The sequence below is a fragment of the Nelumbo lutea genome, chromosome 3 (assembly GCF_056320005.1).
Source record: "Nelumbo lutea isolate HS-2025 chromosome 3, American lotus-T2T, whole genome shotgun sequence".
NCBI lineage: Eukaryota > Viridiplantae > Streptophyta > Magnoliopsida > Proteales > Nelumbonaceae > Nelumbo > Nelumbo lutea.
This window is the reverse complement of record NC_142686.1, coordinates 54,764,590-54,782,354: the sequence shown is the minus strand read 5'-3', so window position 1 is coordinate 54,782,354 and position 17,765 is coordinate 54,764,590. Positions and strand designations below refer to the sequence as shown.

Sequence of the window (17,765 nt, the reverse complement as noted above, 5' to 3'; positions counted from 1 at the left end):
GTCATTGATATGGGTATGGAGCACCCATTCAATTAATAAGATAGAGTTTATCCATAAGGATAAATCCTAATCTAAATCTGATTTGAATTCAGCTCCTAGTAGGACTAGGAGAGTGTTCTATATAAGGGAAGAGAGGGATGAGCAAAGTCAACAGAAAGGAGGTATTTGTACCTTTTTTTCCTCAAACTATAGGAGAGGCTTTTATTAGTGTCAAAACACAAAGGTTGTTTATAGAATTGTTATAAGAGAGTGTTTTCTTATAAATATACCTAAAAATAATACAAGAATAGTAATAAACCAAAAAATAATAATATTTTTTTTTTTCAAAAGATTAATAAAAATTAGCATCAATATACAAAAAATACAAATTTATCTAGAGAATAGTAAATTGACCATTCTCACTAAAGCACAACTTAGATTGTGAATGGATAAATCAGACATAATCCCAAAAACTAATACTTGAATTGAACTTAGATGGACACCATTTAATTGGAAATGTTATAGAGCTCCATCTTCAATTTTGCTTATAAATAAAGCATGTGCATTGTGAAAACTAAAAATAGGTAGGGAGCTTCCCATTTTACCACACAACATGATGATATCCCATATTTTGGCTACTCATGGTACCCTTTGATTTTGGGTTGGATTGAGGCCTTAAGGGTCGAGCACAAGCCTGAGTTTACCTAGATAGTCGAGCCATTCAAACCGTCAACTAACCCTATCTTTGGTTTCATGTTTCCTAAAATCTATTATTTTGTAAAAAATATTTGATTTAGTCAAATCTATTTGATTTGGATGGTTGAACCATTAACTCACTTAACTTAGCCGACCATTGGATCACAAGTTACAATATACAATGTATCGAAAACTTCCAAAGACTATAACTCTATAATTTGTTTAGTTTGGGTAATCTTTTTCTAATTTGGGTATTTTGTTTGCAATTTATGCATTTAAAGGTGCCAAGCTCCACTATTTTGCAAAAAAAAATGCAAGTATGGGCCTAAATTTTTAATTTTTGGCTTTTTATTATAAAAAATAAAAACATAAATTAGACCTAAGATAATATTATATATATATATATATATATATATATATATATATATATGAGTAAAATGTATAAATAAAATATCAAATAATACATATTTTTTACCATATAAATAAAAAATAAAGTACATAAATAAAATAAGTCTTGGAAATCCCATATGGAGATGGTAGGAAAAATGAAAATTAATTAGAAAAAGATAAAGTTAACAAACATCTTTTATTCATTGCTTTGCTATTTGTATGTAAAAGTCTTCTTTAATTTTATATTTTGGGTTGGTAATTAATTCTTTGTTTTGGAATTTGGGAAAGCTTCAATAGTTTTTTATGGAGTAAAAGACTTAAATATACCCTAAATTTTCATAAATCTTGTGACTATTTTGTGACTATTTTACCCTTCATTTTTTTCAAAATTTAAAAATATACCCTGAATTTTTCAAACTCATGTGAGTGATGGGCATTGAGGCATACCAGACTACCCCCCAAAAATTCCGTAGATAGAATCATCGAAGATTGTAAACCCGTACAATACAGATCTCAATTCCACATTGATGAGACAACCTGAAGCCTTTAAAAATGATATATCCAACACTCCAAAATGGAAGACATATATGCATATCAAGCTTCTCAAGGTTATATATTAAAGCAAATATCATTCTCTGAATGCAGAAAATCCAGGAAGTCCATCCCTCTAAACCTAGAATCCATGATGAGAACCCAACTTCATAAAAGCCATCAGCTTCAATGTGAAAAAAAAAAAGTGTTTAGAATTTGAAATGTTTAAGCCAAATAAATTCTCAAAACACCATTAAGATCAAATTATGAACTTGGAGAATGGCCAATCAAATTCTAATATCTATGGATGTGAATCCTTTGAAATAAAACCAATCCTGGTCATCGTTATTTTCTCATTTCTCCTCCCACATTCCTCCTCCTCCTCCCTTTTCTTCTTCCAAAAGGGTAAAATAGGATTCTTTTTAATTTTAGGTAAAATTCCTGATAGGTACCTTGTACTTTAGGCTGAGTGCCACTTTAGTACCCGTACTTTAAATCGTGACAATCTAATACCCAAACTTTCAATTTGGGACAATTTGGTACCCGCCGTTAGATTTTCGTCGGTTAGAGACCCCCAACGTTATTTTGACCTATTAATCCCAAACTATTAAAATAATCCATCGGTCAATGCAAGTACGAACCACTGTTCATGCTTGCATTTATAGAAAACGAACGTCGGTGCTGTCAGGCGACTGTGTTGTCGAGAAAGTTGATTTCGGCGTCAGAAAACTATTGCGCCACTGAGAATCTGAGAAGTAGTGCCATTTTTTTCATTTACAAAGAACCAACTCCCTCACGTCGGTGGTCTCAGGCGACTGTGTCATCGGGAAAGTTGATTTTGACGTCAGAAAAGTATTACGCTGTCGAGAATCAGAGAAGTGTCATTTTCGGAGGATGACTCCTGTTGCCCGTTGCTGGAACATTCTTGTGCCCACTGTTTACTCAGCTGTTGCCGGAGAAGACGACTTGTTGCCAGAGCCGAAGAGACAACCAAGGTATGTTCATTTGCTATTGTTTTTTATCATTTTTATGCATTTTTTAACATCGACTTCTCCTTGATTTCTCTACAAGTGGGTTACTGAGATTTTAATCCAAGATTTTTTAGGGTTTTGATTTTTTTTAGTGTTTTTCATGGTTAGATATGTTTTGATTTTAACATAGACTTCTCCTTGCATTAGTTGTGGACACTTGGTTTTGATACATACGAGAATGATGTGCATGGGGAATGTTTCCCTTTCTTTAATCGATCATTATTAATGGTGGTTCCCCACCTTGTCTGCCAGACATGCATGTCTTCATAGATGGAACCTTATCTATTAGACATGCATCTGTCTTCATAGACAGAAAGCAAGGTGTTGTTTGGCGTGTCTTTCTACGTTGTCTTTTGGTTGTTTACAAGCCGGGAAAACTGAAAATCGGTATATTCCCGTTTGGCACGCGGAAGATCTAGCCACCAAAAGACACAGTGCCAAAAAGATGCCCGAAGCCCATTTTGGGCTGATTTTGGGAAGCTCCAAATGAAGCTTCTCGTGTCTTTCACGTTTTAATCTCACGCGGAAAGACTAGAAATGACGCACGAAAAGATGTGCATCTGCCAAACGGTCTTCGGGTTGCCCAGATCTTATGTCAAAGGCTCAATGCATCTATTGACTGTCAGAGCTACGAGAAGATCTTCTAAAAAAGACATGCCAAACAGGCCCTAAATGTACTTACTGCACATGTAAAGTGGTTCCCCACTTTGTTTACTTGTTCTTAGCTGCCCAATCCTTGACAAGTAAGACACCCAAGCCCTAACCTGTGGTTCAAATCATGGTCCAAACCATGGTTCAAACTTATGGTGCAGACCATGGTTCAACCATATGGTTTAGAAACATTGGGCTGAAGTGTGCTTGAGACAATGGTCCAAACCTATGGTTTTATAGGTTATATTGGATTTTATAGTGTATTATATCATTTTTTGTATTTTTTTTTTGTAGATGTATACTGTTTTCATCCATCAAGAGGGTAATGAGGCCAGCTCCTCAGGTCTTAGGGCAGATGAGTATGATGATATCAACATCCCATTGGATGGAGCTAATATCGGTGGTGATGAAGAATAACAATGATCACGATGACCATTCCACACCACTAGAGGATGATGTTCTTGGGCCAAAATTGTTGAATGATTATCATAAGCCAGAAGAGTTGCTTAGTCCACATGCATCGAATGACGAGAGAGGTGCACAATATGAGTCATTTATACCTGAGAGGCAGATGGGTTCACCCAACTTATTGGTGGGGATGAGATTTTTCGATCCAACTATATTTAAGGAAGCACTGGTTAACTTTGTGATCATACATGGCATGCAGTATTATTATGTGAAGAATAATAAAGATAAGGGCACGGTAGCTTGCAAGTAGAAGTGTGGTTGGAGGATTCATGCATCTTGGATGCAAGACCAAGAGTCTTTCCAAATTAAAACTTTTAGTGACAAGTGTGAGTGTGCACGGGCATTGAGGAATAATAAAATGCCATCGACATGGCTAGCCAATAAATACAAGAACAATTTTATGGATAGTCCTGGTTGGAGGCCCTTGCTTTATGCGATGAGACTCTAAGAGATTTTAGAGTTGATATTAGTAAGCGATTGGTTTACAGAGCTAAGAGAAAGTCCATTTTCCAGTTTGAGGGAATACATAGTGAACAGTTCAAGAAGTTCGCCAATTACTATCATGTCTTGCTGAATTCAAATTCAGGTAGCATTGTGAAGATTGGTTTCAAGGAGGGGGTCCCTGGACAATTTGAGAGGATGTTTATTTGTTTCAATGCAATGAAAGTTGGCTTTTTGGAGGGTTGTCGCCCATTCATAGGGCTTGATGGATGCCACATGAAGCCACCTAACTTCGGCCATATCCTCTCGGTTGTTGCTTTAGATGGGAATAACTACATATTCCCAATTGCATTTGTTGCTTGATGGAGTCGTGCACTTGGTTTTTGACTTTGTTGTTTAACGCAATTGGAGGACCAGATGATCATGGTTGGACCTTTATTTCTGATAGGCAGAAGGTATTATACTAGTGCATTTATGTATTTTACATTTTATATGTGCATATATACATTTATATTAACATTCTTACTTGGGTTATGTTGTAGGGACTTATTGAAACTTTTGAGAGGTTGTTGCCGAGTACAAAGCACCGCTTTTGTGTGAGGCATATGTATGCCAACTTTAAGATTCTTTTCAACGAGAATGATCAAAGAAACTGTTTATGGGGGGTTGCTAGTGCATACACATCTGCCGAGTTTGACTGATACATGGATAAAATGAAAGAATTGAACAAAGATGCTCATGACTTGTTGAAAAGGGTGCCCCCGGCAATGTGGTCCAGGTCAGCCTTTGGACTAAGAGTCCTTAGTGATGACATTTGTAATAACTTACCAGAGTCATTCAACAAATGGATATTAGATGCTCGTGACAAGCCTATCATTACATTGGAGGAGGTAGTTGATATCTTTAATCAAAAGAAGACATCAACAACTTACAAATGACAATGTACCTATTTGCCCCAATGTTAGGAAGAAGATATAGTGGCTTGAAGAATGTGCCCGAAACTGTTTTCCTGTATATGTTGGGATATCTACATTTGAGGTGACCTATTTTGATAAGAGAGTAGTTGTAAATCTTGAGAGAAGAACTTGTTCATGCCGGCGGTGGGCACTCAAAGGGATACCATGTACACATGCAATTTCTTGGATAAAGGTGTAAAAGGAGTGTGTATACAATTATGCTAATCCCATTTACACCAATCAAATATGTATCCAGGCCTATAGCAACATAACTGTCCCGATCCCAGATAAGTCTTAGTGGCCCATTGTACATCAACCAATACCTATCACCTCACCCTACATCAGGCCACAACCAAGAAGGCCAAGGAAATTAAGGAGGAAGGGGCCTGATGAATTGATAAGTGGGCATAGTGTAACACAGAGGGGCAGACTTATGACATGTTCTAGATGTGGGCAGACGGGACACAACATTAGAAGCTGTAGGGGCCGACATCAGGGAAATTCTGAGAATAGGACTGATGATGTAGGCCCATCACAAACATCATCATCATTGAGGGCACAAAGACAACCTCGGGGCAGAACCACTACTACGAGGGGTAGATCATCGACATGTAGAGGCGTGTCATCAAACTAGAGGGGTGGACCATCATCTCATACTGGTACATCAAGTGTTGAAATTCCTCACCAGATTAAATATCTGCAACTACCACGACCCCAAGTGCCAAATATAGGTGTTGATTTTTCTTCCCAGGTTGTGTGGTCTCTACTTTACTCTCATTACCATTGTATGCCAATTCAGAGACAAGAGTCTGGACACTGATATTAACTAACCTTGATGGATGAACATTGTTGCAGGAGAACTTTAACATGGATGGTGGTCCTCCTACACAATAATATGCATGGCTCTAGATGGTGAGATGAAATTCTAACTTGGGTCTTAACATCTAACTTTGATTACTTTTGCTTCACATCTGCCTGTGTTTTGTTTGTTTGTAAGGATGATGTGGTTCCAATCTATATAAAAGAGAGTAAATCCACAAATCGGATATATGAAGGGGGAGAGGAGAGAGAGAGAGAGGAGAGAGGAAGAGTTAAAGGGGGAATCTGATCAGCTAATCAGAAATCTAATCGGTTGATCAGATTTCAAGGAGGGGAGGAGAGAGGAGAGAGAGAGGAGAGAGGAAAGAGGAAAGAGAGAGAGCTAGAGGGAAGGGAAGGAGAGAGGGAGAGCTAGACGGAGGGGGAATCTGATCAGCCGATAAGATTTTAGGGAGGGGAGAGAGGAAAGATAGAGAGGAGAAAGAGAGCTAGAGGGAGGGGGAATCTAATCAGCTGATCAGATTTCAGGGAGGGGAGGAGATAGGAGAGAGAGAGGACAAAGGAGAAAGAGAGAGGAGAGAGAGAGCTAGAGGGAGGGGGAGAAAGGAGAGAGGAAAGAGAGAGCGGAGAGAGAGAGGAAGGGAGAACTAGAGGGAGGGGGAATTTGATTAGCTGATCAGATTTCAAGGAGGGGAGGAGAGAGGAGAGAGGGAGAGAGGGAGGGGGAATCTAATCAGTTGATCAGATTTCTAATCAGAAAATTAGAAATCTAATAAGCTAATCAGATTTCAGGGAGGGAGGAGAGAGAGCTAGAGGGTGGGGAATCTGATTAGCTGATCAGATTTCAGGGAGGGGAGGAGAGAGGAAAGAGAGAGAGGAGAGAGAGAGAGCTAGAGGGAGCGGGAGAGAGGAGAGAGAAGAGAGAGAGGAAGGGAGAGCTAGAGGGAGGGGAGTCTGATCAATTGATCAAATTTCAGGGAGGGGAGGAGAGAGGAGAGAGAGGGAGGGGGATCTGATCAGTTCATCAGATTTCTAGTCAAAAACTTGATCAGCATTTGGGGGGGAGAGAGAGGAGAGGGAGGGGGAATCTGATCAGTTGATCAGATTTCTAATCAGAAATCTGGTAGGGAGGGGAGGAGAGAGAAGAGAGCAAAGAGAGAGGAGAGAGAGAGAGGGAGAGAGAGGGAGGGAAGGACAACTTCCAAACATAATCCTTTATTATCAATCCAGACATCCTGAAATGTATATATTCACACAAAGCCCTATTATGCCTATACCACATTGCCACACACCAAGTCATAATATTCCTTAATGGATTCATGTTTGCTTTGTAGTAAAAAGCAATACTATATGAACCAGAATATGCCAAACATAATCCTCTATTATCAATCTAGACATCCTGAATTGTATATGTTCACAATTTCCAGGTTTGGAGGTGATATGTTAGTTAAGTTCATCTTAGATTTACATTACACCTCTCTTATGTATTGAGTGTAGGGTCATTAACTAGTACATGTATTAATAGTTGTAACCTTTAATATTTGTTGTTTTATGCTTATTTTGCATTACACCTCTCTTAAGTCATAGTTTTGTCTCTGTCTTTCCCCTTTCTCTCTCTCCTCTCTCTCTCTCTCTTTCTTCTCTCTCCTCTCTCCTCTCTCCTCCCCTCCCTGAAATCTGATCAGCTGATCAAATTCCCCCTCCCTCTCCCTCTCCTCTCTCCTCCCCTCCCTGAAATCTGATCAGCTGATCATATTCCCCCCTCCCTCTCTTTCCTCTCTCCTCTCTTTCTCCTCTCTCTCCTCTCCCTTTCTTCTTTCCTCTCTCCTCTCTCTTTCCTCCCTAAAATCTGATAAGGTGATCATATTTTTTACTAGAAATCTAATTAGCTGATCAGATTCCCCCTCCCTCTAGCTCTCTCTCCTCTCTTTCCTCTCTCGTCTCTCCTTCCCCTCCCTGAAATCTGATCAGCTAATCAGATTCCCCCTCCCTCTAGCTCTCCCTCTCTCTTTCTCCTCTCTCTCTCTCCTCCCCTCCCTGAAATTTGATCAGCTTATTAGATTCCCCCCTCTAGCTCTCTCTCTTTCCTCTCTCCTCTCTCCTCCCCTCCCTAAAATCTGATAAGCTGATCAGATTCCCCCTCCCTCTAGTTCTCTCTCTCTCTCCTCTTTCCTCCCCTCCCTAAAATCTGATCAACTGACTAGATTTCTAACTGATCTGATTCCCCCTCCTCTCTCTCCTCTCTCTCTTTCATCTATCTTTTCTCTCTCTCAGGTTTCCCCTCCCTCTAGCTCTCTCTCTCTCTCCTCTCTCCAGGTCTGCCTGTATGAGTTAATTGAACTTAATGCTTGTATGAGTATTGAATTTAGTGCTTGCATGATTTTGTTGAAATGCATTTGCTCAAATACTGACTTATTCTGTTAATGATACAAGGGACTATTGGATGGATATTATTATGCGTGGGCTTCTAACCATAAAGCTACTACAGAAAGGATAATTGTACCACATTTGCAATTGTAGTTTATGGTTTTTTTGTTCTTTTATTTTTTGAAGGGTGGATGGGGGAATAATGTTTTATAGGTTGGTGTTAATATGATAACCACAACATTTAGATAGATTGTGAAAGAACTATCGCTTATTTTTTGCTTCCACATTTTTTGTAAATGGTGATGGGATGACTTTACAAGAATACTAATGTTGAATGGGTGTGGTCCCCTTATTTGTATTGGTGTGAGAATGCTAATGTTGATCACTTTAGAATCATTTCTCGTATTAATGAAGGATTATTTGTTAAGGTAACTTGTTCCAGGGTACCTATTATTGATAGACAATTCCTCATCACTTTAACCAACAATTGGATCTCACGCGCAAAGTTGGTCATCCCACTCTAATGGAGATATGCAAAAAATTGGAATACGATTATTGTTGGACAATAACCATTAGAACTTCATTGTACATATAACTTGAATGCAATGGAAAATGCAGTTCATTAACTACTTCTTGTACATATGACTCTAATTCTTGTACATATACATGTCAAAAAATACAGCAATTAACACAATAACTAAGACCCTCATGCTCTTTAACCCTTCAATAACTACTTCTTGGGAAGACTCCATAGCCTTAATACGATAGTCAAAACCAGCTACTAGTTGATGAAGCTCTGCAATGCGGCTTTCTAGATGATGTTCTAATGAATTGCCTTCATTAGAAAAGTTTGTGGGAACTGCCCATTCAAAGAAATTGCATGGCGGAGGTACGCTGCCCTGAATAAAATCAAATGCAAAGAAATCAGCATCTCATAATTAATTTGAATACAAAGAAATGCCCTTAATTGCTTACCAGATTAATTGGGCAACTGTAAAATATCCTATTCAGATTTCTACTTGTTTCCGAAACATAGGTCAGAACTAAAACATTTCGCGAAACATTGGTCAGCATTGAAACAACAGTCAGAAGTCCAATAGCTCTGATTGCACAACATTGATTTTTCTTTACACTTGTAAGTGGAAAGCATGCATGAGAGTTAAAGAAGCACACCTAGGAGGTTAATGGCAGCAAAGTTGGGATACCAGGTCAAAACAAGCCAGACAATTAGCCGAGTGTTATAGATGTTCAAGAACTTCAAAATTCCATTTGACACCACAATTCCCGCCATTGAATCACCAGGTAAAGTGGCAGTAAAGTTGTGGTTGTAGAAGGTATTGAGACTCCTAGAATTTCTGCAACGAATCTAAAAGAAGATTTCAATGTAGTACTCATGTCTCTTAAGAAATAAGAGAAATTTGTGCAACTTAAGCCCTTATAAGAGTTATATGTGCCAACCTTACCCATGCTGACAACCAGCCCAAAACCCCAACCTAACTGTTTTCTTGTGTTACTGGGCTACCATAGATCAAACTATTTAATAATCTGACTAATTTTCCCCCTCCCTCTAGCTCTCCCTCTCTCTCTCCTCTCTTTTTCTCCTCTCTCTCTTTCCTCTCTCCTCCCTCCTCCCCTCATTGAAATCTGATCAGCTGATTAGATTCCCCATCCATCTAGCTCTCCCTCTCTATCTCCTCTCTCCTCCCGTCCCTGAAATCTGATCAAATTCCCCCTTCTCTAGCTCTCCCTCTCTCTCTTTCCTCTCTCCTCCCCTCCCTGAAATTTGATCAGTTGATCAGATTCCCCCTCCCTCTAGCTCCCTCTCTCTCCTCCCCTCCCTGAAATCTGATCAACTTATTAGATTCCCCCCTCCCTCTAGCTCTCCCTATCTCTCTCCTCTCTCTTTCCTCTCTCCTCTCTCCTTCCCTCCTTGAAACCTGATCAATTGATCAGATTCTCCCCTTCCCTCTAGCTCTCCTCTCTCCAGGTTTGCTTGTATGAGAAATACTTGGCTGCAGATATAACTCTTTCATGACAAACAAAGTCTATATTCAGACTATAAAATTTTCTCTTACAAGAACAATAGGAGTGTTTGATGTTTGAATAGAGAAAATAAATCCCTATCCAAGCCAAGGAATGAAGGAATAGCTTTCCACGTTTGGTTTGAACATATTCTTTAAGAAAATTTTCTGATTTATCCTAGTGAAGGTTTTGTATGAACGAAAATTGCAAAAATTGTTGTCTTCATTCTGGATTGAACGAATGAAACATATTCTTTAAGAATTACCTGGAAGAAGTTGCAAAATTTGTTGTCTTCGTTCTGGGTTGAACGAATGAAACATATTCTTTAAGAAAATTACCTGGAATAAGTTACAAAAATTGGTAGGTAAAGAGAAGAGATTCCGAAGAAAAGGATTTGCAGAAATGACTGAGTTTAAAGTTTATCGGGGGGGGGGGGGGGAGGGGGGAACGATACGTGAAATGTCAAAAAGTGACCTGTGCTTTTTGTTCGTTCAACCCAAAACGAAGACAAGAGGTTTCTTCATTCAACCCAGGACGAAGACAACAACTTTCGTTCTTCAACCCAGAAAGAAGACAACATGGGAGAAATAGGTTTCTTCATTCAACCCAGGACGAAGACAACATCTTTCGTTGGTTTTTCATAAAGGGTATTTTTGGTATTTTGAAAATTTTAACCTAGCATGTGAGTTTGTAACCAACGGAAATCTAACATCGGGTACCAAATTGTCACAAATTGAATATTTGGGTACCAAATTGAAAGTTTGGGTATTAGATTGTCACGATTTAAAGTATGGATACTAAATTGGCACTCGAGCTAAAGTATAGGGTACCTATCGAGAATTTTCCCTTAATTTTAAATGACTTCACACATGTTTTTTCATTGGTGGAGGGTATGTTTAAGTCCAGTGAGGTCAACCCACAAGGCATATTTAAGTCTTTTTGAAAAACTTAGAATATGTTTAAGTCAATTTATGAAACCTCAAGGTATTTTTAAGTCTTTTACCCCTTTTTAGTGTTTCTACAAAGGTAGATTACTTGGACCTCTCTTCTAATTTCAATAAAAAATAGACTTCCTTTGAGGTTTACCTGTTAATTATGTCCCTTACCACAAAACTACTAGGGGTTTGTTATAAAATACAAAATTAAGATTAAATAAATATTTTATCAAAGTGCCCTTAATAATAAAATATCATTTTGCCCCTAAAATATATATCATGAAATTGATAAAGTGACTTCAACTATAAACATTAAATACATACAGTTTTTATCATCTTAAATCTTAAGGTAAATTACACTGCCACCCTATACTTTAAGGTAGTGTTTTCAACCTACCGTTGATTCCAATTATTGAACTACTCAAATCATCATCCAAATAAAATTCAAGTCCAGGTAATTTCCAAATTAGGAAGTTGACAAAAAACCATTGGTTTTGTCAAAACCCATTTGGCCCATGTAGGTGAATCGTTGGCCTACTTGACCTGGTTATTGGGTCACATGTTACAAATTATATGTATATGAAAACTTTTAAAGGCCATAACTTTACACTTTATGGTTCGATTAAGGCCATAATTTTTTTATCCTTTTTTGGCCTCAAATATCATTTTTTAGCTTTTTTTTATGAAAACATAAAAACTAAGACCAAAAAAAAAATTAAATTAAACCTAATATATAAGGGGGAAAATGGTTTAACATTTGGTTTGGTTTTTAAAATAGTGACTTCTCTCATGGGTTTCACAACTAGACCTATTGATGGGCCAAGCATCCTGATCGGATGGCCTGACCTTGGGCTCAAAATCTAGACCCAATGGTTGGGTTGGGATTATGACAAGCTTGGTCATGTTCTATTAATAAAGAGGCAAAGCCCAACTTGAACCTGGTCTCTGAATAGGTCTATTCACCATAATATATGTGAGCCTAGAGAACAAAAGCAAGTTTATTTCTATTATATAACCTAGTTTATATGGAAATAAAAGAATGAAGATAGTGTTTAAAAAATAAGTTTTTCCCTCTTGAACAAGCAATAAATCGAATTAATGATTTTGTCATGGAGTTTTATAGTTGCAGCTTACTCACAGGACAACAAGTTGCCAAAAAAGGTTAGAGGGATATTAAGTAGAAATCCCCTCCTGAGAGATGGTGTAAGCTCAATACCTATGGTGCTTGCAAGGCTACTTCAAAGGATAGCTGCAGGAGTTATTGAAGAACATTGTGAGGGATGGCTTTGTGGCTACTTTGTGTTTATTGGGAATACTTCAATTGAGATTGCTAAAATGTGAATCTTTGGCTCAGTTTGGAAGGAGTACAAATACATACAAAATAAGAGGCTTTGCACTCTATATATTTGTATTTGTAATCCTTCCAAACTGAGCATTAAATGCTATTGATTCCTTTGTCCCTACTAAAAGAAGCTCCTCCGTATGCAGGATTATCCATAGGTTTAGGGTCGACTGCAACCCTTTCATTGATTTCTCAAAGAGAGATTGATAAGTCTCCATCTGTACAAGGTACTTTCTTTGGATCCCTAGCTATCATATGGATCTAGAACATATTCTTCAAACCTGTGCTTGAAGACTTTTCTCAAGCAAAGGGACACTTTTTCTTCAGCTACGGGTGGTGCTGTTCCATTTGGTACTACTACCAACATGCTTCTAACATGATCTATGATCATACATCAACACAAGACCCCATCAAGAACAACATACAAGTACAAAACATGTTTGAGATGTGTGACCACCATACATCATGTTGGAAGCTTTGTTAGTAGTGTGTTGTTGGTGGTAAATCAAAACTCCTAATATATGGGCAATTAGAGAGGTTCTTAAGATGGTTTTGGACAAAGGATACCATTATGGTTGAAGCTGATCCAATGTTTACAATTTTTATGTTGCTTCATGTAGGGATGGCAATTTTCCCTATCCCCATCAGGTATTAGCCTTCTCGACTTGATGGGGTTGGGGGTGGAGATTATTGCCTTGGCAAGGTTGAGGGCGGCGATGGAGATTAATAGGGATCCCAGTCGAGGATGGGGAGTGAAGTTTCCACCCTGCCCCAACCCCAATTATATATTAAATATATTATATTATTATATATGAATATATTATTTATATTATATTATTAAAAATATATTTAAAATTTTATTTATATTTTAAAACTTTCCTTTATTTTAAATAAATCTATTTTCCAAAAAATACTTATAATTAAAACTTTTGGGGATTCTATCAGGGATTAGGAATGGAGGGTAACTTGTATCCCAGATGGGGATTTGTTTCAAAATTGGGGTTGGAACAGAGGTGTAAAATGGGTCGCTTGGGTCGTGTTGTTCCGACCCGTGGACCTAAACCCCAGGCCCAGCATGGTCCACACGATCGTGTCAAGCCTGGCACGGCCCACGGACCGTCATGTCGGGCCGCGAGCAGTACAACCTGATTTACACCTCTAGGTTGGGATAAGGAATATGGTCCCCACCTTGAACTTTATGGTCATTGTAATAGTTGGAAGCTTAAGTTGGGATCTCCTCCCAATAAAAACTGTCCAACACACTTCGAACATGATCTATGTCCACACATCTCACCATAAGGCTGGGACCCACCATGTATGAGATGTATAGATATATAGATCATGTTGGAACATGTTGGAATGCTTTTTTTTTTTAATTTTTTGAGGAGATCTGGGAAGCTTTGCAATTTATTTCATGAAACTTTATATTATTTGAAAGCACTATCCACGTAGTGTGCCCCATAGCACATCTCAATTGTGAACATCTCCCCATGACAAGTACGGGAAATGTTTCTAAGGCTGAGTTTGGAAGGAGTACAAATGCAAATATATAGAGCATAAAACCTTATATTTTGTATTATTTTGTATGTATTTACACTATACATATTTGCATTTGTACTCTTCTGGAGGGAGTACAAATACAAATTTGTAGAGTGCAAAACCTTGTATTTTGTATGTATTTGCACAATACATATTTGTGTTCGTACTCCTACCAAACTGAGCCTAATGCACACTTAGATGTGTTGTGAGATGTGTGCGGAACCATATAAACTCATGCCTATGATCTAGTAGCCGAGATGGTCACTCAGAACCCCCAAAAGAAGCTTTTGAATGTAAGTACTTAAAATGACATGATCAAATTTGGGGAATGGCAAAAATTCATATGAAATAGAGGAACTCTCTCTGAGATAGCATTTCCAAAGGCTTTTTAATGAGAGTTGGAGTTTACCAAAGAGACCAATCAACATCAAACCAAAAAGGCAAAGTAGAACCCAAACATGGTATCAATATGCACACTAATGAATGAAAGGGAACAATATCAATTTGAATCGTAGATTTGAGGGGTCACCAAAGGCCCAAAATAGAAGAATCATTGATTTGAAAGAGATTCATTTAGATAACACATACATAGCAACCTTTCTTAGAAGGTTTTTCCATGGCATCCATCTTCTTGATCTCTTTCACCACTTTTTCTATGGCATCCATCTTCATAGATTTGGTTTAATGGATCCATGGAATCTAACTTTGTTTGGTATTTGGTGATATTCATCACTAATAATTCCCCTTTTTTTGCAAAATTCATCACTAATAATTTTGTTTAATCTAATTTTATTTCATAACCAAATTCATTAATTTAACTGTTTATGATTACAATCATGAATAATAGCAGAGTATAAAAAATAAGGACACAAAGATCATGTATGTATGTGATTAATAGTTAGGACATGTTTGGCCAACATATGAACACAAAGACCATGAAGGCAAAGTTAATAATTGCGAGAAATGTTAAGGGAATGTGGCGAAAAACTAATAAAAGGGGTTTCCCATTATCAGGAATCATATGGGTACTTTAAGTAGTTTATGAAATCATAAAGGTAGATTAAGTATTTATCAGAAATTCAGGACAACTGCACAATAACAACCCCTTTAATTAATGGTAATCATACTTCAGCCAGATTCAGTTTCCTATCAGTTAATCAAACGACCGTAGCAGATTAAAAAAAAAAAAAAAACAAGTAATTCCGGAAGTAATCAAGTAAACACTACGGCACTCGATTAAGACTTTGAAAGCTTGGACCGATTTTTTCTGAAGCAAGAAGATTCAAAGTCTTCTATCGTGAAGACCAAAGACCTGGAGGACTTCCCTTGAATTAGTCTTTATTCCACTGTTCCCTGCAGTTTCCACGAGAGCTCCTCAGGAGTCAGGACTCGGGAGTCAGGTCGTCTAGATGGCTTTTGAGGTTTTCCGCTCTTGAGCAAATCTGATGTTTGGAATATAGATTTTGAGGCAACCCTGTTGGATATTCGACGTATCTCATGGTGGGTTTCTCTTCTTTCGTCTTTTTTACGGTGTCTTGAATTATCTGCGATCCGTGTCTTGGGCTGAGAGATTTTGAGATGTATAAGCAAAAACCAGAGTGCTTTGGGGTGTTTGTGTATTGGGGGTCCCCGGATTTGGTCGCAAGCATCAAAAGTTTGGTGTAAAATGCACTGCTTGTCTTCGTTTGAAGCGTTGGATGCTCGTATCTTACTGTAAAGATGATGCAAGAGGCGTATGATTCTTACCCTTTATTTCGTTTGATCTAATATTCAATGGGTTCTGCGAGTTGTGGTGTTGACCTGTTCATTGATTCTTTCTTCGTTGGCTGTGGATGGTGTAATTAGTCTTGTAGTTGGTAGTCTTTCGGGGTTTGTTTCTCTGAGCAACAAACTAATGAGTTTGGATAGGAAAAACCGCATCAAGCATGCGGCTTTCCGTCGGATATTACATGTGGCTGTAGTTGCCTTCTTGGGGGTTCTGCTGCTGTTTTTTCTCTGGAGAACAGGTTCAGTTTATCATATTACGTGGGATTCTGATGAAGTTGAAGAAGGTATTGTGCAGCATACAGCCTTAGTCTCCAGAGAAAAATCCGGACTCCCTAAACAGACCAAATTGTCGGTTTCATTGGAGAAAAGAAATTGGTTGCCCCCAAGAAACTTGGATCTTTTTCCAAATCTTGCAGAGGACCATATAACACTTGTTCTGTACGTTCATAACCGGCCTCAGTATCTCAAAGTAGTTGTAGAGAGCTTGTCTAAGGTAGAGGGTATTGGTGAAACTTTGTTGATAGTCAGCCACGATGGATACTTTGAAGAAATGAATAAGATAGTTAAAAGCATTCGATTCTGCCAAGTAAAGCAGATCTTTGCCCCTTACTCACCCCACTTGTTCCCCAATAGCTTTCCTGGTGTCTCTCCTGGGGACTGCCAGCAGAAAGATGATCCATCCAAGAAGCACTGCAAAGGTAATCCTGATCAGTATTTGAACCACCGATCTCCGAAGATTGTGTCGTTGAAGCATCACTGGTGGTGGATGATGAACACAGTGTGGGATGGGTTGAAAGAGACCCGGCAACATTCAGGTCATATCCTCTTTATAGAGGAAGACCACTTTATTTTTCCTAATGCATACCGGAATATTCAGCTACTTACCAAGCTGAAGGCTCAGAAGTGTTCCGATTGCTATGCTGCTAACTTGGCACCATCTGATGTGAACTCAAGGGGTGAAGGTTGGGCAAGTTTGATTGCTGAGAAGATTGGGAACATTGGTTATGCTTTTAACAGGACAGTTTGGAGGAAGATCCACTCTAGGGCAAGGGAATTTTGCTTCTTTGATGATTATAACTGGGATATAACAATGTGGGCTACTGTTTATCCCTCCTTCGGTGGTCCTGTTTATACACTAAGGGGACCTAGGGCAAGTGCAGCTCACTTTGGTAAGTGTGGCTTGCATCAAGGACAAGGGGAGCAAGGTGCTTGCATTGACAATGGCTCTGTCAACATAGCAATAGAAGAGGTTGACAGGATTACAAACGTCAATTCAGACTGGGAAGTGCATATTTACAAGCGTCAATCAGGGTATCAAGCTGGATTTAAAGGTTGGGGCGGCTGGGGAGATATGAGGGATCACCAGCTTTGTTTGGATTTTGCAAAAATGTATTACTTGGGCAGCACTCCACTACCAGGTTGAGAGTTTAACTGTCGGTGTTTTGAGTAACCAACTTCTTGTAACTGGCAGGGCATGGGCTATCCCAGAGATATTTCTATCTTGTTCCTAATACTGAATGAATGTAATGACATTCTTCTGTACTGGTTTAATGGCTTGTTTTTGTTTGTGATAAGGTCCTCTTTTGCTTTTATTACTTGGTCTTATTTATCTGAATCCTGGGGCAATTAACCTGGGGAATGTTCACCAGAGGGTGAAGGTGAGTGAAAGTAGGGAAAGGAGGGAAACAAATCTTCTACAATGCAAGGCAGTTTTTCACCATTTGGATATTTCTTGTGAACTAGAAAGAATACTTTCTGCTTTGATTGATGGCAAAATATTCCTGTACTTACATGTTTCAATAGTTTTTATTTTCTCTGGTTCTTATTTCTT

General features: G+C 38.5%; 1 protein-coding gene across 1 annotated transcript; it reads left to right on the top strand.

Annotated features, from left to right (window-relative positions):
- Positions 1–15,269: 15,269 nt before the first annotated feature.
- Positions 15,270–17,526, top strand: LOC148865048 (alpha-1,6-mannosyl-glycoprotein 2-beta-N-acetylglucosaminyltransferase-like). The gene has a single exon (XM_088974537.1). It carries the CDS (start codon positions 16,062–16,064, stop codon positions 17,355–17,357), a length of 1,296 nt encoding a protein of 431 aa, XP_088830663.1. The 5' UTR covers positions 15,270–16,061; the 3' UTR covers positions 17,358–17,526.
- The last annotated feature ends 239 nt before the right edge of the window (positions 17,527–17,765 follow it).

Bases quoted from the DNA above. Each gene is read 5' to 3' on its own strand.
- LOC148865048 (XM_088974537.1), top strand. From the start codon at position 16,062: ATGAGTTTGGATAGGAAAAACCGCATCAAGCATGCGGCTTTCCGTCGG.